The sequence below is a fragment of the Bactrocera latifrons genome, unplaced genomic scaffold, assembly GCF_001853355.1.
Source record: "Bactrocera latifrons isolate USDA-ARS-PBARC rearing strain unplaced genomic scaffold, ASM185335v1 scaffold_19, whole genome shotgun sequence".
Lineage (NCBI taxonomy): Eukaryota > Metazoa > Arthropoda > Insecta > Diptera > Tephritidae > Bactrocera > Bactrocera latifrons.
In genome coordinates, this window is record NW_017535407.1 from 1,478,331 (window position 1) to 1,498,725 (window position 20,395).

A 20,395-nucleotide genomic window follows, 5' to 3' on the forward strand; every position below is an offset into this window, starting at 1 on the left:
ATTTTATTATAATTTTTTTGTTTATGGAATGGCCTTTAGCGGTCTCAGTGATTTTTTTTTTTTGGTCAAGGCTCTTTCATTGGGACAATTGGTCTTTGATTTCGATGTCAAAATCATATACCCATGATTCGCTATCACTTGTGATCCTTGTAAGCAAATCTGGTTTGCTGTTGACGTTTCCATTTCCTGAGCGACGATTTTGTTGGTCAAAATTCAGGAAAATTGGAGCGAACTTCGCTGCAACACGCTTAATTCCCGAAATTTTTAAAAAATTGCATGAACTGAGCCAACCCTTTTGTCGATGCCTTCTGCAATTTCTCTACTGGTGATTCTCCATAACAATTTTTTCACTATCTCAACATTTTCATCGGTTGTTGATGTGCTGGTGGGTCCGGAGCAAGTCTCGTCGTTCACATATTTGAAAATTGACATTGTCAACATTTGAATAGTTCTTGGGCACTTAATTCCATTTCTCACACAAAATTTAATATGAATTCTTTGATCCATTTTTTTCGCGAGTAGGAAATCTCCGAATACCCAAAACAGGTCTAATTTTGTAACTCTCACAAAAAAAAAATATTAAATATAAAATAAATCATACTTCAATATATATCCCCAGCCTCGAAAGACGTGAAATTTTGCGCAGGTATGCCTTTAGTTCAGCAGTAGAGCTTAACTGAGGCCTTTTTTTGCAAAATCGATATCGCAATATTTATATTTATCTATTGCATAAATCCCATTCAATCTGCAAAACTTTTGGTCGAGTCATCAAACTTGTAGAGATCTTGCATTATCATGGTGGAAGCTTAGACCTTTTCCATTGATCAATTGAGACCTCGTCTGTTTAAGTACATTACTTAATTTGTCCAACTGATCACAATAGTCAACAGAATTAATCATGTTACAGTTGGCGAAAAAAAAACGATCCCTTTGAAATCCCAAGAAATAGACAATATAATCTATTTTTGGTGACTATCGGCCGAAGAAGTCGTAGACTTTGATCTCTAGCTAGAAAAAGAATATAAGTTAACTACCTATTATTCGTCTCCGCTACGAATGCACTTCAAAACTGAACAACCCACAAATCGAGCATCGGAATCAACCCCAGACGTTTCATATGCTTGCAAAGAGTCGCGTTAGATGAAATTAATAGGAGTATTTCAGCAATCTCTTGAGTTGTTATTCGGCGATTTGCAACGACCAACGACTTCATTTTATCCACATCGGCTTCGAAATGCCTTCCAAGAAGTGTTGCATCCCCAAGATCGAAGTTATTATTTCTTGAGAAAAACGGGTTCTACTTTGTATGCCACAAAGAGAATTCTAAATTTTGTTTTTGGTATTGTCATAGCTGCTATCTACTCTTCTAAGCATAAGTCGCGTCTAATGCACCATAAAAATTCTACGTAACTGACACTAAAATTAAAAAAGTCAAACGGCTGTGATTTGTAAAATTTTGCATAAAACGCACTGACAACTAAGCACAGACACGCACACACACGCGTCCACGAATGTGTGTATTTACATAATTATCTGTGTATATTGTCGCCGCAATAAAAGTCAAGTGCTCCACCATTGAAAGGCCAGGCATTGAGGCATGCAAACGATGCAGCGCGAAAAAAACGAAGATTTACAAGCAATAGTACACCAATACATAGATATTTTCAAATTACTTGAATGTCTAATAATTTCATTATGAGCGCGCGGGATGAGACACGCCAACTTCAAGCGCCGCCGTAATCAACATCGCTGGTGAAGGTGGAGAAGGAGGTGCGCATTGTCACAGTTGGAATTACAAATTAAAAGAACCGAGCAGAGTGAGTGAAGCAGAGCTTCGGTGGCGACTGCAAGGCCGGGCGCGGCTGAAAAGATGCCATCAATGGGCCACTTCAAACTCAAACCGAGCAAACGCAGCGCTCAACACCCCTCAGCAGCCCTACGGAACGCGGCCCGCAGCCAATAGCGAGCAATATTAACCGGCTAAGTGCCCGTGTGCGTCTATATATATATATATGTGTGTGCGTGTGTGTGCTGTAGAATGCTGAGGGGAGCCGCTACAATTGCTCAAGCGCGCGTGCAAAGCATTATGTGCTTTCAGGCGCACTAACGTCAAACACAAGAACAAAAACAAGCACAGCAGCAACGGCAACGACAACGGGGGCCGGCAAACGTTGAGCAAGTATTTTGCGTAATTTTTACATTAAGTGCAATTCAAGCAAATGTTGCAATTGAATCGCTGTTGAATATGCAAATGAATTGAATGGAAATCCTCGCAGCGAGCCAACGAAGCAGGCAAGTATTTCTGATGTATTATGAGCATGCCACAGCTTGCTGCCACACCGGAGGAGGCGGGCTGATGGAAGAAAGTAAAAAAATGCTTGTTGAATGAAATCAAGCAACAACGCAAACAACCAACCGTCTGAGTGACTTCCAGCAATGTGCGTAGAAAAACTATGTATGAATTACAAGCAAACACAAGCACACCAACATGTCTGTGTGTGTGTGTACAGACATGTATGTGTTGAGGCTTGTGTTCGTACCTTTGCATTTTAATGTCACACTTTAATTTAAATTAATAGCCAAACACAGTCTAGTTTAATGATGTTGAAGCAGCTGCAGCAACAACAAAAACAACAGCAATAAAAATTATCATAGTCGCTCTTTATTTCGTATCATTTGCCTGCCGCTGGGCGCTGTGCGTTGTTGCGCTGAGACGGTCATTCGCCCGAAGCAACAACCGAACAAAGTGAATAAATAGACTACCGTCAAACAGAATGCAAAGCGAAGAGTGAAGCGGAAAACTATATCGAGTATTAGTAGAAAGTTACCACCTATTTTAAAATATATGTGAGACTAATTCATACAAATTCATATGTTTCGATATTTCTATACTTTCAATAGGGTATATTTTTCTATTCCCCAGAGCATGTAACACTCCGAAATGACAGAGACCTTACATAAATGATATCTATATAAATAATCAGTAAGGCGACTTTAACCATCGCCGTCTGTAAATATGCGAACTCAGTGGTTTTTTCAGGAGGGGCGGAAATGCGGAAAATTTCATTTTTGCCTAAGTGGTATGCTATTCTACCTGATTCACTGAGCGTGATTCTTACGAAATAATCGATCGGTCTGGCAACAAAGGCATCAATTGTGATAGATACACTGCTTGCAACGCTCCGAAATCGAAGCCAAAAAGCTATGGAATATTTTCGATACATTTATTCAATCATGAAAAAATGGTGGTCCGAACACGAAAGTTGACGAATAAAAGCCAACAAACAAAATGCAAAAATTTCTGCATTAGGACTTACGAAGAATACTACAGGATCTTAGTTTATACTCCTCTGTAGGATACAATCGGCGAAGATTTGTAGACGCGCTTTTTTAGAGAAGTATTGGATGGATTTCAAATGAGTTTGCTGCCAAAACCAAAGAAATGGAAAATCTTGTTGACTGCTTCATATATAGCAAGCAGGCCTTTTGGATAATGACGACGTCGTACGATATTTGGAGTTCAAAGGCAAACTTGTTCACTGGCAGTGTCATTGGGACGCTGAAGCAAAACTCAAAAGACAACAAGTAACCGACTACTGCACTGGAAACGTTGAAGAACTGCGATGTAGACCTATACCTCATAATTCATAGTTTTCTTCGCATATTCTGCAAACTTACTGTGACGAATACGAGCTCTGAATGCTCTTTTTCCGCACTTCGCCGCACGAAAACGAGCTAAGGATGAACATGCTGCAAGATAGATTGATCGGCCTAGCGTAGCGGCAACATATCATGATATTGAAGAAGTTCTCGAAAGTTTCTCAAAACTTTTTTTTTTTTTTTTTTTTTTGAAAATTTTCAATTCAATACACGAACTAACTTTGCACCCGCACGTCTACGATTGATAATGTGTTTTTTTTTATATTTTTTTTTTTTTTTTTTAAGATTTAATGTCTGCCTCAAATTAGTTTTTATACAGAAATGCCTATTGAGGAGCAGTCCCAAGTAATGGCATCATCATAAACTGGAATGTCCACACGATTGGGAAATGTCTAAAAGATCCGAAAAACTATGGTGAAACACCTCGAACAAGCCGATGACCTTTAATAAAAGAAAGGGAAGTTCGGCAAATCAGGCGTTTGGGGGTTAAAAAGAACGTAAGCTGCTCGCAAATTCAATGTCAATTGTCTCTTCCCATCTCTTTCAGTCATTACTCAACACATTCAACAAATCCTGAAAGCAAATAGCAGCATTAGATATGAAAAACCTAGACTTTTGCAGAGACACAAGTTGGCGCCATCTCAATTTGCAGAATAGGACCATTTTTGGGACACCGAATGGCAATCCGTCATATTTAGTGACGAGAAAAAGTTTAATTTGCATCGCCCCGATAGTTTTCTATGCTATCCATCGTGATATTCATGGTGAGAAAGAAACCCGATTCGTCTGAAACTTTCAAGGAGGATCGCTTATGATAAGAGCGCTTTTGGACATCATGGAAAGAGCCCAGTTTGTTTGAAGATTTTTTGTTTTTTATAATGATGTATGTATGTTAATGTCCGTAGTTAGAAATAAATGCAACATATAACATAACTGTAGCGTCAATTCCAAAATATCCAGTATATCTTGAAAAAAAAAACAGTTTGTATTTCTTATAGTTGGCGAAAAGGAAAAGGAAAGAAAATTGAAAAATCATACTACTATAGACTGCAATATTATATTTAGACAAAAATTCAGCCAGTATGGCAACCATATACATCATGATATGCCTTTTTATAAGCGTTTGATTTTTCACACTTTTCACACTAGTATGAGAACTGTCATCCATACACTTGCATATGCATTGAGGCACACATAACTGACCTGTCACAGCATGCACGCATACTATTTATATTATTTGTTGCATACACAAAGGCGCACACAAAACCAATTGCTACGCAAAGCCCGTGCCAGCTTCGTGTTGCATTAAGCGCCAAATGAATGCAACAAATGGCCGAACGACAAAGTGTTAAAACAAACGCTGCGGGATATGATCAAGCACACATACACTACTATAAACAGATATATTTACATATGTACGTATGTATCGCAGTACAAATATATAAAAATTAGAGAGCATACCCAGCGCGAAATAGCTGGGAGAAATAATAAATAATATATATAATACATTTGTATATATATTATTTTACGTTTCCGATCAATATTATAAGTTCTTACAAAATAGAATCATTTTGCTCAAAACACAAGAGAAGCACTCCAGAATCGCTTAACACTCTTACTTACATATATAACGTCAAAAGATAAGGCACTGAAAAATTTCTGGACTGTCAAGAGATAAGCAGAAACGTGAAATTAGTTTGGGCTCAATAGAAGAAAGTCATAAATACCAGGTTCTACAAAAAATTATTTCAGTTCGACACATTACAACTCAGTGGAAACTCATTAAGTCCTCCTCAATGGTATATAGATTTTCCTTAGGGTACCTTAAATTAATAGAAGTAACAGCTCACACATCTAAACACAAACAGCGTTAGTAATTTAATTGGACGTGTCTGCTGGGGAATGGGAATAGGCGAATGCATACACTATTTGTTGCATACTTTTGGCGGTTAAGCAAATATGTGGAAACAAACGACGGGATTGAAGTTATTTTTGTATCTTATTTACTGTTTCTATTTATTAAAAATATGTCTGCTTTAGAAATAGCTGAAAAGAACATGTTGGTGTCTGTTAGCAAATTAACTTCTGAACTGAATCAAAAAGTGTGCACAGATTTCTAATATATACATATGTATATAAATGAAGTTAAATTTGGTTGACTATTTATACTCTTATTTAAGAAATTAGTTATGTTGAAAGGTATCATCTCTTCTACTATCTTGAAAGCAGTCAATATCTACATATACTGCATTGAGAGATACTACCAGACAATGATCTCTGAAGAAAAATTATGTCTTCGGTGATGCAAATTCCATAGTTATGACGTACTTCTAGAAGCAAAAGATAGTAAGGCAAAGCTGGTAAGAAATTTTAATTTAAATTTTGCGCGAAAACCAATTCATTGAAATGGTTTTCTTCAGGATGGCCATCAAAATCAACTGATGATGAACACGTCAATAACATAAAGGCTTTGGGGATTAAGAATCGACGTTAGAGATCGAAAGTTTGAGATTTTACTTTCATTGTTGGAAAGATCAGTAACAGCCATTTTGAAAGATTATCTGGGCCTGAGAAAAGTGAAAGCACGATTGCTTCCAAAAACACTATTTTTTTTCGAAAAACTTTTAACGTTAACGTTAGTGAAACAAGGTCTTGAAACGTATTATTACTGGCGATGAGTCTTGGATCTACGCTTACGACCCGGAAGTAGATGATAAATCGGCCGAATATTGTTGCAAATGTGAGCCGAAGCCGAAAAAACCAAATCAAAGCAGCTCAAAAATTAAGGCTTCATCGATTTACGAGGTGTGGTGTACTCTAAATTTGATGATTTAGCTCCTTCTTCTGGCTTTTCAGCAAACACAAACGACCGCCCAAATCGCTTGGAGTCAACTGGAGACAGTAAATTTGAATAGCTACGCGCATTGAAGGCTTTTCTGGAAATTGACTTTAGCAACAGTGGTGGCAACTTTTTTCGTAAAATATTTTTATTCTGATTCTTCATCATTTCTTTCTCTTCTTCTTCTTTAACTTTTCATAAATATAGTAAAGTCACAAATCTTTCTTAAATGTTTTCTCTCTGTATCTTATGATATAATATATTTTAATTTTCGAAAAGTTGGCAATATATGCTCTTTTTCACGAGAGTTATTTGACGTCTAGTTTCTTCAATGAAAGTCTAAGCTCAGAGTGCTTTACAAGTCAGGTTAGGTTAGTTAAAAGATCGATCCTATGACAAAAGCCATTTAGGACACCCTGGATAGGTTAAAACTTCGATTTGTTGTTCTATTTAAAACTCTAAATATTGATCGTGAAGCCACTTAAAAATCGACAAAGCGCTTTAAGTGTAACGCGAATTCTGGAGATGGCTAATGTCAATTTTGGCTAACTCTTTTGGTTCGCCGAGAGTATGACTACCGATATCTTACAGCTAAAACTTCTAAAAGGTTGACAATAGAGTAAAAAGTTCGTCACTGCTTTCTCTCCACCTGCATGCTTACAAATTTATTAAGTAGCACCGCATTAGACCAAATGTAGTTTGTTCAGAATCAGTGGATCTCCAGCGTTTTATTCTATGACAGATCACACATTCGTACACTACCAAGTTCTTGACAGGCATCTGCTAAGTTCACGCCGAGCATGACAAAAACGGAAACCCAACTCGTTTCATTCCGATTTCATTCACAAGAGCATGTCCTCTCAAGAAGTCATAAAATAATTTCTTTCCTAAAGTGGACAAAGTGCCAAAGACATATTTTCTAGAAACTTTTTGTTTTGAGTTCCATGTGCATTATCGGCTCTCCTTCTACAGAAAATTGTGGGAATTACTTTGTTATTCCATATGCGATATAACTTGTCGCATTTTGTTATATAGATATTTATATGAAACAATTAAAACAAGCCCTTTCCCTAAATTTTATTCCATTTCCATTCCCTACAACGCACCACATTTACATTCCCTTACATCTGCAATCTCCCTCACAGCTTACCAAACCCAGTGATGATCATTTAAATCACCTGCGGCACAATGCGAATTAAATGTAAGCATTACTTGTAGCAACAACAAACAAAGCAAAAGCAGTGGAAGTGCAATTGAAATGGCATTAATTACCTGACAAATTCTGCACTGTGGCATCTCTGTAGCTTGTCTTTTCCATTAGCTTGAGTGCCTGGCCGCATTGTTTGCGTCTTGTCGGATATTCACTCTTCGATAATTCGTGGCGCACGCCTGAATTGCAAATTAAAACCACCAAATCCTCAGAGCCGCCAAGAAATGGTATTTGGAATGTTTCCAGTGAGCTGCAAAGACAAGCAGATTTTATAATAGAAGCAACGAGAACAATTAGTGCCAAACTCATGCATATTCCTTCAAGCAAAGAGACACTAATGCAGAAATGCAGCAAGATACACTAGCGAACAAAATAAAAAATATATTTATATCTGAAGAAAATAAATATTTGTGGAAAGAGGTATATGAAAAACCTCGTAGTAGGGAAAGTTAATAAAAGGATTTTGTTTACAGCTTCATACTTAGAGAGTTAGTGAGGAAATAGTGTAATTCACAATGCCATAAGTCTACAGCTCCTTAAATATGCGTTTACGTACCTTTAAAAGATATTTTCAAAATAGCTGGTAACACTTAGTAGCATGCATATAGTAAACTCAGTTATTTAACCGTTTCTTACTGTTGACTTAAATAACCGCAAGAAGTCTTTTAAAATAAGGACAAATATTTTTTAAAAAGTCTTCCTCTTAGAAAAAAATATGTATTGGTTTTGCTTAAGAGATTATATCCACTTGTGAATTAACAAGAAATCGTTATTTTTTGCACCTATATCGAGCACACATGGATTTAGAAATATTATCCGACAATTTGAAGTTATTCAAGAAAATAGTTTGATTTTAAAATATTTTAACTTCCAAAACTTTAAACGTTGTTATTAAAGTTGACTGATAAACTTGAAATTTTCACACTAAGACTATTCGATATATTTTTCAGGTAAAGATCAAAGAAACAATATTTGAGACAATAATACCGATATTTAATCCTTTAGAGCAACTATAAATTTTTTCCAATTTTTTTTGTATTTTTTTTTTTTATAAAAAATCTATCCTTTGACTACTCTTCGATCATTACTTCCATATAGATATCCATCTAGTAATATTTTTTTTTCTGATAATTTTAAGCAGAAAAATCTTCCTCACCACCCGACATCCTTTTCTCGGAGGCCTTTCTGGAGTAGACGGACAGAATCAAGCCATTTATCGATTCTACAACGTAGTCAAGAATTAGAACGCTCTCAAACCACAACCTGGCGAATTGAAAAAGGAACACCTTGAGTACGAAAACAGTTCTTTTCAGAAAATCGTTTTCTCCGATGAGGCTCACTTATTTTGAGTGGTGCGTTAAATAAACAAAACTGTCGATTCTGGTGCGAGCAAAATCCATAAATTATTCATGAACAACAATTACATTCACTTAAATTGACAGTTTGGTGTGGTTTTTGGGCATGAGGAATCATTGATCCGTTCCCTTTTCAAAATTACTTTGAATTATGATGACACTGTTATTGTCAGTGGAGAGCGGTAGAGATCGATGATAATCAACTTTTTATCACGTCAACATGTTGTTCCAACAAGACGAGGCTACGCACCATACACCACGCGCAACAATCAAATTATTGTGAGAAAAATTTGCAGATTCGATTATTTCAAAAAATTGTGACATTGAATGGCTTCCAATAAGTTATGATTTAACACCACTGAACTACTGCATGAAGTTATTTGAAGACATTAAATCGTCGAGGTGATCAATATTTCAAGAAGCATTTGTCCAACTAGACGTTATTCGAAAGCTTTTCAAACCTTTAATCACTTCAGACGCTTTCAGATAGTATATGAGGAATAGTGACGCTTAAAAGTATCTCAAGCTACAGGTATGTGATTAATTTATTATTATAAGATAATAATTTTGTTAATTTAGTATGCAAAAAATAGTGTTCTATGGTGGCGACCTTGATATAACCAATATCATAGCACTAACTTCACACTTGTTTTAGGTCTCTCTTCCACTTGAAGTAGACCTTTTGCATTTGAAGACTTATTATTTGAGTCTTAAATCAAGTTGTCGTCCTTATGAACTAGCCCTTAGATGCATTAGATTGTCATCTATCGGAATAATATTTATATCGAATTTTATAATGAAGAAATTGAATTCTCGGGCATGGAGTACTGTTTTTTTTTTTTACCTAACACGAATGCTGTCAGCTCGGTTCCAGTTACCTTCAATCGACTGTTTTGTGAAGTATGCTTTAGAAAAATATATTTTGACCAAAAAGTTGGCAAATACTTTCCTGCTAATGATTCTTTATTTAAGCGTTTGATAGCTGCCAAAATAGTTTGTGATTGGGTCGATAATATCTGATAGAAGCGATAGCAAATAACGGAAGAATAGTTCTTCGATCTTGCTTCGGGAAAATTTTAAGAGAAGTGGGAGCGAAAAGGTAGAGCTTTCTTACTTCACTTTAAAGCTTTCAAATAGTACATTTAATTGTGATTGCCACTAAATTTATTTCTGGTTTTTCATTTGTTCCTAAATTTCTTTCTATAAATTCCTTTTTTTTAATTAAGTAATTTAATCGACACATTTTTTTTTTCTTTTTCTAAAGATTCTGTGATTGAAAAGAGTACTTTGCTAAGCCGGTTGATTATCAAACCAGCTAAGATTCTAAATAACAGTTACTTCAATTCTAGCATATCTATCCATAAGCTTAGTTAGCACATCGTAATTTCTGTCACTATTCTAACAGTTAATTCGTTAACATATACTTTCCATATTCAACACTACCAGCAACCCAATCCTGCTACCTTCTCATACACATACATGTATGTGCAAGTATATCTTCATACATGAATTCGCTCATGTGGTCGCTTGAGGCCACCACCTTTGCATAAATTAGCCAGTCATTGTGGCTACTTTTGTTCGGTTGAAGAAAGAAATGCGAGACCTAAAAACGACAACAAAAAAGCAAAAGCAATTAGGTTCGAGCAAAAAGCAAAAACAATGTTCGGTAGGTGATGCAGATTGTTTTTGCCAGCAATTCAGCAAATAGTTTTAGCAAAGCAATGACATATTCCCTCACTTAACACACAAGAACACAAACATACTCACACGCTGCATATGGTTGGCAAACACAGGCGAGCAGAAAGCTTATAACTGCAACGTAATATATGGATCCGCATATGTACAGTATTATATATATATTTGCTGGTGACTACCTATGTTGGATGCACCGTTATAGGGTTTTCAATGACGACAACAAAATCTCTATTTTCAGCCAGTTGTCGATGGCCATACATACATACAACTGTACAGTATATATCCACATAGTTCCAGCTATACTCGCACTTGGCCATTGTCCATGCAATGCGGCTTCCGTCTGCCGGATTTTAAGCATTGAAGCGCACAAAAACGACGACCACAAAAACCACTTGGGCCACTGTCAGCTTCAGGTAGTCGCCAGAGGAGCAAAAGACAATGCATGTGAAATAAATAGGTGACAAAAAATTAGATAGCGGAAGTAGTGCTTTGGAATGGCAAGCAGCCGTTGCACAGAGGAAGGAGCCGGAAGTGTTGCAAGCGCTGGCCGTAAGGAATGAATTACATTGAAAAAGCTGTAAATGAAGTTAGTTAAGCGCATATGTTGGCTCAAATTCGAACGAAAATGGAAATGAAGGAGTGGAAATTAAGGTAGACGCTCGAAATGGTGAGCGGGTGTGGCAGAAAATGAGATGTTAGGGTACTGTAATCACTTGTGTGGTGCGCTGAGACCAGCATCAGCTGTTGCGGCAACAAACTGGGTTTATTTTATTGAGATTGCAAAGCGTTTTGAGTGAAAAACTGTGTTACGCATAGAATTTATGCACTGATATATATATTCGATCGTATAAAGAGTGAAAGTAAGAAAGGTATAAATAAGTAATGTTTGAGAAAAGTGGTAAAGAGAGTATAAATACGTATACGGTGAGCTTAGGAGTCAAAGTGTTTATCGTCTAAGAGACAGCGCTACGATCATAGTGTGGAGTCATAGTAGTAAAGCTATCTTACTAAGAGTATAATGAATTCCTTTTATGGTGAGTACAAAATAAGCTGAGATTCCTTTGTCCCTCTTTAGAAATAATATGAAATGGACCACAATCCATCGATTAGAAGAGACAGTTCAAACAGATAATTGGGCTCGCCAGAGATAAAGTAAAACTATTTTTAACATTGTATAGTGGTCACAGCAAGGAGGTCGTGTCGAAGATACATTCCTGCAAATAGGGGAAGATTGCCTCCAATAGTCCAGTTACATTTTAGCCTTCCTTAATGCACTTGGATTAGTTTCTGTGATATGAGAGAGGGGAGGGCAGTTTCCTCGCAAGTCGGGTCTTCATCCCGGGATTCCAAATCAGTCCAGTGTTATTTCCAGCTACTGCGACAACAACAAACACAACAACAGGAGAGGCACAATCTAGATCTATTTACCAAGAGAAACTATGAAAATATGCTGACTCCGAACATAAGCTTTAAAAATAATTTGTATTTAATAAAATATTTCCAAGTTATAAAGAAAAAACAAAGAATTTCTTGAAACTACTTAACCTAAGCAAACCACATTAAATAAAAAAAACTGTATGATATGCAGTCTCTAACCAGTAGTTTTACAATGCACCCAACAAAATTGTAGGAGAGCAGAATTATTCAAAATTAGTAAAGCTAATAATAAATCAGCATAACGTGATGTATAAGCATCGATTAGCTCGTGCCAACTAATATTGTTTGAAATAAGTATGAATCGTAAGCTCAAATAGTCAGCCGACTATCTTCTTTTTCCAATACAAGCCACTGATATATCCTACGTGTTAAGAATTTATCAAAAATACACTAGTTTCAAACTAGTTCCAGCCTAGTTCATATCAGAAGCTATTTTTTGTTGACAATTCCTCTATATTTTATTTGTAAAGTAATCCTTCTGCTCATATTGCAGTTTTCTTACTAGTTTACAACTAGTTCGTTTTTCCAGACTAATTTGGTATTTCAATGCAGGGTAAGAGTACCCCTGTATTGGTCACAATACACATACAAATTTGTATGTATGACAATTTGATACATTTATTAAATACTATATTACATGAATATTTCATTGCATTGTCATTGTTGTTGGAAAATTTTAGTGAGAATTGTTTAAAGTACGTTGGTTGAATGCTTGGAGTCGAGTGAATTTTGTTAAGCAAATATGAATTAAAATAACCCGAAAATTTTTGAAAATATGCAAATACACAAGTACAAGCATAGTATTTTCAGAGAGTAGCGAGAAGTAACTTGAACTAACTTTAGTGAAATTCTGGCAGCTTTTATACGGATACTGTATGGTGTATTTGAAGCATAATTGTTTTATTCAGCTCCTAAAGCTTTTTGAGCAAATTTACTACAAAATAGAACTTCAACATAATGCTATTTTAATATGCTAAACTCACTAAATTTCCTTAACTGGTCTGAAATTCTTGAGAGTAACACATATTATGCATATATATCGAGCGCTAAGTAAAGTCAATTTGGATGCTTGATGAATGCTGAGTATTCTCTGTTAGAAATTAGATTTACAAATATCAAACCAGGTCATAAATGGATTGCTGTAGACCGATTTAATAAATACTGCATTCAAATAAAGCAAGCAGCGCAAAATATTTTCACTTAGTAGCGGATATATTTAATAAAAAGATTGCCAGAATAAGGAAATTCACTATAAGCACATATATTCTACATAGATTTTTTAGTGAACCGATTTCAGCACCAAATTATAGTATATTCAAAATTATGCTTTCATTTAATTTTGCTAAGAAATCTTGTATGGAAATATGTTTACGGCATAAAGCCATCCATTTATGAAAACTCATATATTGAGTAGTCGAATAGTTCTAGGAGTATCCAAAGATTGTATAGTTTGATATTTCTACCTGTAGTTCTCAAGTTTTTTATATTGAAAATCGTTATCATGAAAAAGAGAAGAGAATAAGAGAATAATGAAGTAGGATAAAAATTGTTAAGTCTTATATATTTTAGGTCAGTCTGGGTGGTTTAGATGCCACTTATATACCAGTTTGGCTCCATAGCGATGCCGGATGTACAGCAGTGCCGTTTCTTATTTCACAAGAAGTAGTCTGTCTTCGATTGACACTATATTGAAGAGGTTCTGAGGCCTGCCTATCGCTACCTTGTACAGCGGCTCATGCCATGTGACCACCAAATTTTTGACGCGTTGCTTTGCTGACAACTGACAAGTACGCAAAAACATATCCAGGGTCTCCCTTTTATGCAGTAATCATGATTTATTAGCCTCATTTTGCCGGCGTGAACTCTGGGTAGGAAGTTTATATATTTGAGATAAACACCTTTGCTCATGATTTTTGCAATGCATGGGCTTGCTATTGCCAAATTTAAAGTAATCTTGTTCCCTATCACAATTGCTTTGTCACCTGGGACCCAGTAAAAGTGAATACGCTTGCTCCATGTGGCACTTTCCCTTACTGTCCTGCTTCCCAAGAAATTTCTGATTGATATTTGAAACGAGTTTAAGACCTTAGTAACTATCTTAAGTTAGTAATCTGGTAACTTATGCCCATTTTTATGACTTTTTGGAGGGTGCTTTATTAAAGGAAAATAAAAATGAATTATCTTGAATATTTAGAGTGTTTTTTATTTACATATTGAAAATATAAAACAAAAAAAATTATTTGGAAAAATGTAATACTTTATTATCGAAGCTGGAACCTAAAAAACAAAAGCACGTGGATAGCACAGGTGATTTTGGCTCTTGATATTATCTAAAATCAAATATTCTTGATTATTTTTAATCTATAGACATGTCGTTATGATCGGAACTACTGGTGTTAAATTTCATGGGTGAATAACAAAATGGCTGACTTTGAGAAAAAAAGTCCGTTTATTTTAGCAAAGAAATGGTTGTAACACGAAAAGTTAGGGGTGAAAAAAATTATCGTTAGTACCGACGAGAGTGTGTAAAACAGCCTGTTAAAATTTGAAAACAATCGGTTCAGTACAAAAAAAGTTAGGACCCGGACCAGACCCGACCAGAAAAACAATGTTTTAAGAAAAACGTTTTAAAGTTCGGTCGACCTTAACCACGCTAAGACCAAAACGCGCTCGTTATAACTCCCGAAATATTTCGAATTTCTTTCTGAAATTTTTACAGTATATTCTCAAGACACTGCACTTTCAAATTAAGCAAACAAAATTTCGATTTTCTGAACCCAAGTTACCAGACTACTACCTTAACGTACGCAGATTCGAACTCTGGCGTTGTCTGCTTATGCATTAGAGGCTAGCAGCCTTGGCTTTCCCAATAGCAAACACCTCTACCTGGAATATAGTACAGTGGTCTGGCAACGGAAAAAATTATCAAATACCTAATTTCGGTCAGTATTTTATAGTTTAAGGTTTAATGAAAAACAAATGGTACCAATTTTCTGAAAATAGAAAAATTCACTTTTCACTCAAACAAAAATAGAAAAAATTAGAAAAACTTTAAATACACTACAAACTACTTTTCTACTACAAAATACAACTCACCGAGCTATCTCCAACAAATTCTACAAATAGCAGCTAAATATTCACATTATTATTGCCATAAAAATGGCCGCGTTTGGCAGCATAGAAAAATTTTGTGCAGCTTTGCAACATTTTTTATGCCACACTGTCTGCCAAGACAATGTTTGCGCTTTTTTATTGTGCTGCGCAAACAAATTTATTTACATAAATAAAATGCAAAAGCGAAACACACACACGTGCTGTACTAATAAACAAGCGCACACTAGTGCAGTGCAATGGCACGAATGTGCTCCGGCGGCCGGCATGGCGTATACGCGATATTATTATTACAACGTTATTTTTCTCGCGCAAACCGCCATATAAGCGCGCAACTTTTTCAATTTCACAGCCGCAGCAGCAGCTTGGCATTAGTAATGTGTATAGTGGCATATATGTATGTGTGTGTGTAGAAAGTGAGTGTGAGTGTGTGTTAAAGCGCTGCGGTTGCCAGCCAGCTGACGCTATTCCTCGTAAATTTGTTGCTGTCTGTCGCAAAATTTTTATAAAAAATATTACTTTTATTACAATTTTTATTTTTTGTTTTTTATCATAATTCGCCATACAAAGCACATGTGTTGTTTCTATTGTTTCTGTGGGGTTGCTGCAGCGCGGCCATTGCAAAGCGCCAAAGTAGTCAGTACGTTGCATTTTTTATGATTTTATTAGCTGATTTCGCATAATTTGGCATTTATTTATTTATTTACTTTTTTGATTTCATTAATTTTGGTTTGAGTTGCATCTGTGTTAAAAAATCGCGCATTATCAGCGCATTTTGGCCTTTGTTAAGACAACAGATATGCTGTAATGCCCATATGAGCATGTGTGTGTAAGTCTTTTGTATGATTTTACGGCTGCACTGTGTGAGCATCTCTATGACTACTCGATTGTGCTGAGCTGTGTCGTATTCAGAAGTTATTAAATTATATAGAGCGTATAGTACAATAAAAAGTTAGTTGGCTGTAAAAGGTCACGTGTGGTGCGATGAACTGACAAAACTAAAGTTAAGCATGAAAATTAAATACAAAAGCTGATTCAGTTGAAGTTAATTAAATGTGCCCGAAATGAACGTAAGAATGTAAAGGCATGATATTACTAAAATATCGCAAAGACTTGACCTTTCACTTATCAGCATATCCTTGGTATGGGTAGCAACTTCGTACACAATAATCACTAACTACATACTTCACATATTTTCGAAGTTTCGTTAAAAACAACCTTGAACTAGTTCCCAACAAGTACGGTATTGTTAACCACACAAGCATGAACTAACCTCAAAAAAAGATTCTGAAAGATTGCCAACGAATGGAATGCTCAAAGTACTTATTAAATCTGTACAATATCTGTGATATTATTTATTTATTTATTTATTTAGTAAGTCTATGAACATTAAWTCTTACAGACTAGTGGAGAAATTAGGATGCAAATTAGAACTCTAAAAAAAACTTAATTACAATTACATAGATAGATAACTTAAATTAAAAAACAGAATTGAGGGTATTAATGAAGGATACCCTAGAGTGCGAAAAATCAAGAAGAACTTTTCGGAAATCGAGTTAAACTCACGCATAGCACGCTTGAGAGGAGCATATTCAGCGAAATTAGTACTTTCTTTTTTGTAATAAAATGGAAAAATATATCTGAGAGAACGCTGAGGAGTATTGAAGTTAATTTTCCCTAATAAATAGGGACAGTCAATACTTCCATTAATTACATTGAAAATAAATGAAAGCCAGGGAACAGACCGTCGATTATCTAGTAATTTAAGAGGTAAAAGCAATAAACGAGATGCGTACAATGGTATGGGGTCGACAAACTTTAGGGAGCGAAGAGCAAATTTAAGAAAAATTTTTTGAACACGCGCGTCTACAAATGAGCACTGCGTACTCCAAAATGGACCGAACAAAGCATGTATACAGTAATTTTAACGTGTAGGGGTCGGAAAAATTTAAAGCATTTCGACGGACAAAGCCGAGCACAGAGAATGATTTCGAAGTGATATAGTTGATGTGATTACTGAAAGAAAATCTGTTGTCAAAGATTACCCCAAGATCTTTGATTTCAGTAACACATTTTAGGACGCAATTAGAAATATTATAACTTGTAGATAAGATGTTACGTCCACTACCATAAGAGATCTGAGAGCATTTGTCTAGATATTCAGAAAAAGCTTCGACTTCAGGCACCAATCATAAAAAGCATCAATATCACATTGAAGTTTGAATACATCTTGAGAGTTTTTGATTATTGCAAAAATGTTTAAGTCATCTGCGTATAATGAAAAGTTAGCGAAAGAGAAGCAAAAGTAAATGTCATTGATAAACAGCACAAGAGAAGTGGACCCAAGACGCTTTCTTGTGGTACTCCCGAAAACGCAATGAATGAATCAGATGACATTCCATCGACACTGACAACGCATCGTCTATTGTGCAAATATGATTCAATCCACTGCAAGAAGACCGAATGAAATCCTAAAGAAGATAGTTTTTTAATTAGAATATTGTGTGAAACYTTATCAAAGGCCTTAGAGAAATCTGTGTAGACACAATCTACCTGAAATCCAGCGGAGAATGAGACATACAACCTCTAAGTTTGAAACAGTGGAGCGCCCAAAGATAAACCCATGCTGATTGACATTAATTATTGATAAAATTCCCAGAGGAGAGAGACTTATTGAAGATGAGCATGAGAGGATATACAAAGGCAGTACAATTTTTTATAAGTAGAGGTGGAAGCCCATCCAAGTTCAATATGGAGGAAGACTTAATATCACAAATAGCTTTGCCGATTATAGTCCATAGTATCAAAGATCGCCTAATCGCCACGCTTAACAATTTGGCTTCTTAAATATACTATATATCTTCCAACAAATGTTTGGAATGGCTTATCGGTTAAAAAAAAAAAAACAAAAAAAAAAAAACTACATTCCCTTACAATTACAGGATTCCTCCGGATATCTCTGTCGAACACCTACATAGTGAGGCTACATACGTTTCTTATGCACTTCCCTCGAGGCAGTTTTTGATGGGATGTTTTCACAGAAAACAAACGGAAAGCTCGAGTAACCCCGCCATTGTCGTCGTCTTGTTTGCTGGGTGTAACAAATAGCATTTCATACATACCGTAGTTTTATACGAGAAATAATAGCGGAGCTAATTATTAAAATTTGCTCAAGATGGCTATCGCGAGATGATGGACTCTCTGCAGCCTATTGAAATAATGGTAGATACTTTTTTCAATAGTTTTTTATGACGAACCAAGGTTTTCGACCAAATTTTCTTCAAGGATGAGGTTCATTTTTAGCAAAACATCACGCATATTATTCCGTCATTGAAAATTGGACTCAATCGACCGACCATCTAAAACGCAACGCCGGCCAACATTTGAAAGAGATGATCTTCCAAAAATAAATACCAAAGGATGTTCTCGCCAATGATAGCAAGCATTCACCATTAAGTTTGAAGCATCTTTATTAAGAAAAGAAAGTAGGGAAACTCGAAATGGATCACCTTTTACATATATGTTATATATACAGAGCTGAAAAAATAGCTGAAGAGTTTGATAACAAAACATCATGTACAATATATTCAGCCTTTAGTCGATTTACTGGCAGAAAATTGACGAAATTTTAAAAGTTTTTCACCAGAATTTTGTTAGTACAAACATTATATGCAAGCTTCAATGAAACCAAAACATACAGAAATCTACTCGGGATTACATTCTAAGCAGCTCATAACACCTCCTACGAATTTTTCTATTTTTCTACAAAAAATTATTTAACTCACCGACAATCAATCAACAGTGCATTACCCCTTTGGCCGGCAACCGAAATCATTTGGTCCATAATACCACAAGGCATACCAGCGAACTTGTGCTCAGCGGCTTGGCAAACTAAAGCGCGTTTCTGGTTGCTGTAAAATTTAAACGAAAAATAAAAATTAAAATTGAATAAAAATTAAAACAGAGCGAAAACGAAGGAGCCAAATTGTTGGCATGCCAACCAAGCCAAAAAAAGCAAATATTATGTAATATATACAAAAAAAAAAGTTGCACAAAGAATGCTTGATTACTAATTTACTCACCTTGCAAGTTGTTTGTTAGTCAACTGCTCCATAAACGTCACAGTGGCCACCTCAACTGCAGCACTGGAAGACAAGCCGCCGCCCACCGGTACATTGGAGGCAAACACGGCATTGAAGCCGGGCAGCTGACCTTCCAGTTTCGATTCGACGGCAAAATGGTAAATCACACCTTTCACGTAGTTCGCCCATCTGTAAGGAGAGAGAAAGAGAGGAAGATAATGCAATTGCCGAAATTCTCAAAAGTGCATGGCAAAGCTAAAGTTCTCTGCTGCATGGATGGACAGGCGGACCACTGGTCGGCTATTCAAAGCGTATTTAAATTTCCAAGTTGAAATTTGCTTTTTGCCACTGACGAATTTACCGTTTTCAGATGGCTTGGCGAAATCTCAGCATTGATTACAAATACGTATACAAACACACACACACACACATTGCTGCATGTAAACCACTTTCAACTCGTTTTTGCATTTCCTTTGTGGCTTCACAGTTGAGTAGTTGAACTTTACAATTCGACCACATGTATTTGCACACACGCACACACACACACAAACCGGATTGCACTTGCTTAACTATGTTTGTTATATGCATGTTTGTATGTGTGTGTGCTTATGAATTTCTAACGCCACATTTCTCTGCCTTTTACTTTGCCTTGTTTATTTGTTTATTTGGTCGGCAAATGCTCTCCTTTCGTTCACTTGACAGCACATATCAGGAGAACGGGCCAACCATCCGGCAAACGAGTTGACAGCCTGTCAGAAAGCACCATTCACCAACTTTTTGTGATGCACAAATGCGCTCATTGCAATGTACGGCTGTATGCATGTGTGTGTAGGTTTGAGTTAATGCCAAGAAAACCGAACTATGTTAAATACTAGAGCATTGACCATTGGTGGCTTGGAGTTGTAATGCAAGCAACTGACTGTAATCTCATTGCGATTTTGAGGGTTTCTAAAGGACTTCTAATAAGTGCATGTATGGCAAGGAAAACAATAAGTGTAGTAGTATA

General features: G+C 36.1%; 1 protein-coding gene across 5 annotated transcripts in view; it reads right to left on the bottom strand.

The window, feature by feature from the left end:
• LOC108967573 (galactokinase-like) overlaps positions 1–20,395 on the bottom strand; it is a 58,997-nt gene that overhangs the window by 29,860 nt on the left and 8,742 nt on the right. For all 5 annotated transcript variants that reach the window (XM_018931094.1, XM_018931092.1, XM_018931093.1 and 2 more), the window contains 3 exons: positions 19,390–19,578; positions 19,093–19,218; positions 7,772–7,959 (listed from right to left, as the gene is read on the bottom strand). In XM_018931094.1, the coding sequence (XP_018786639.1) occupies positions 7,772–7,959; positions 19,093–19,218; positions 19,390–19,578 (503 nt within the window). The remainder of the gene's footprint in view (positions 1–7,771; positions 7,960–19,092; positions 19,219–19,389; positions 19,579–20,395) is intronic.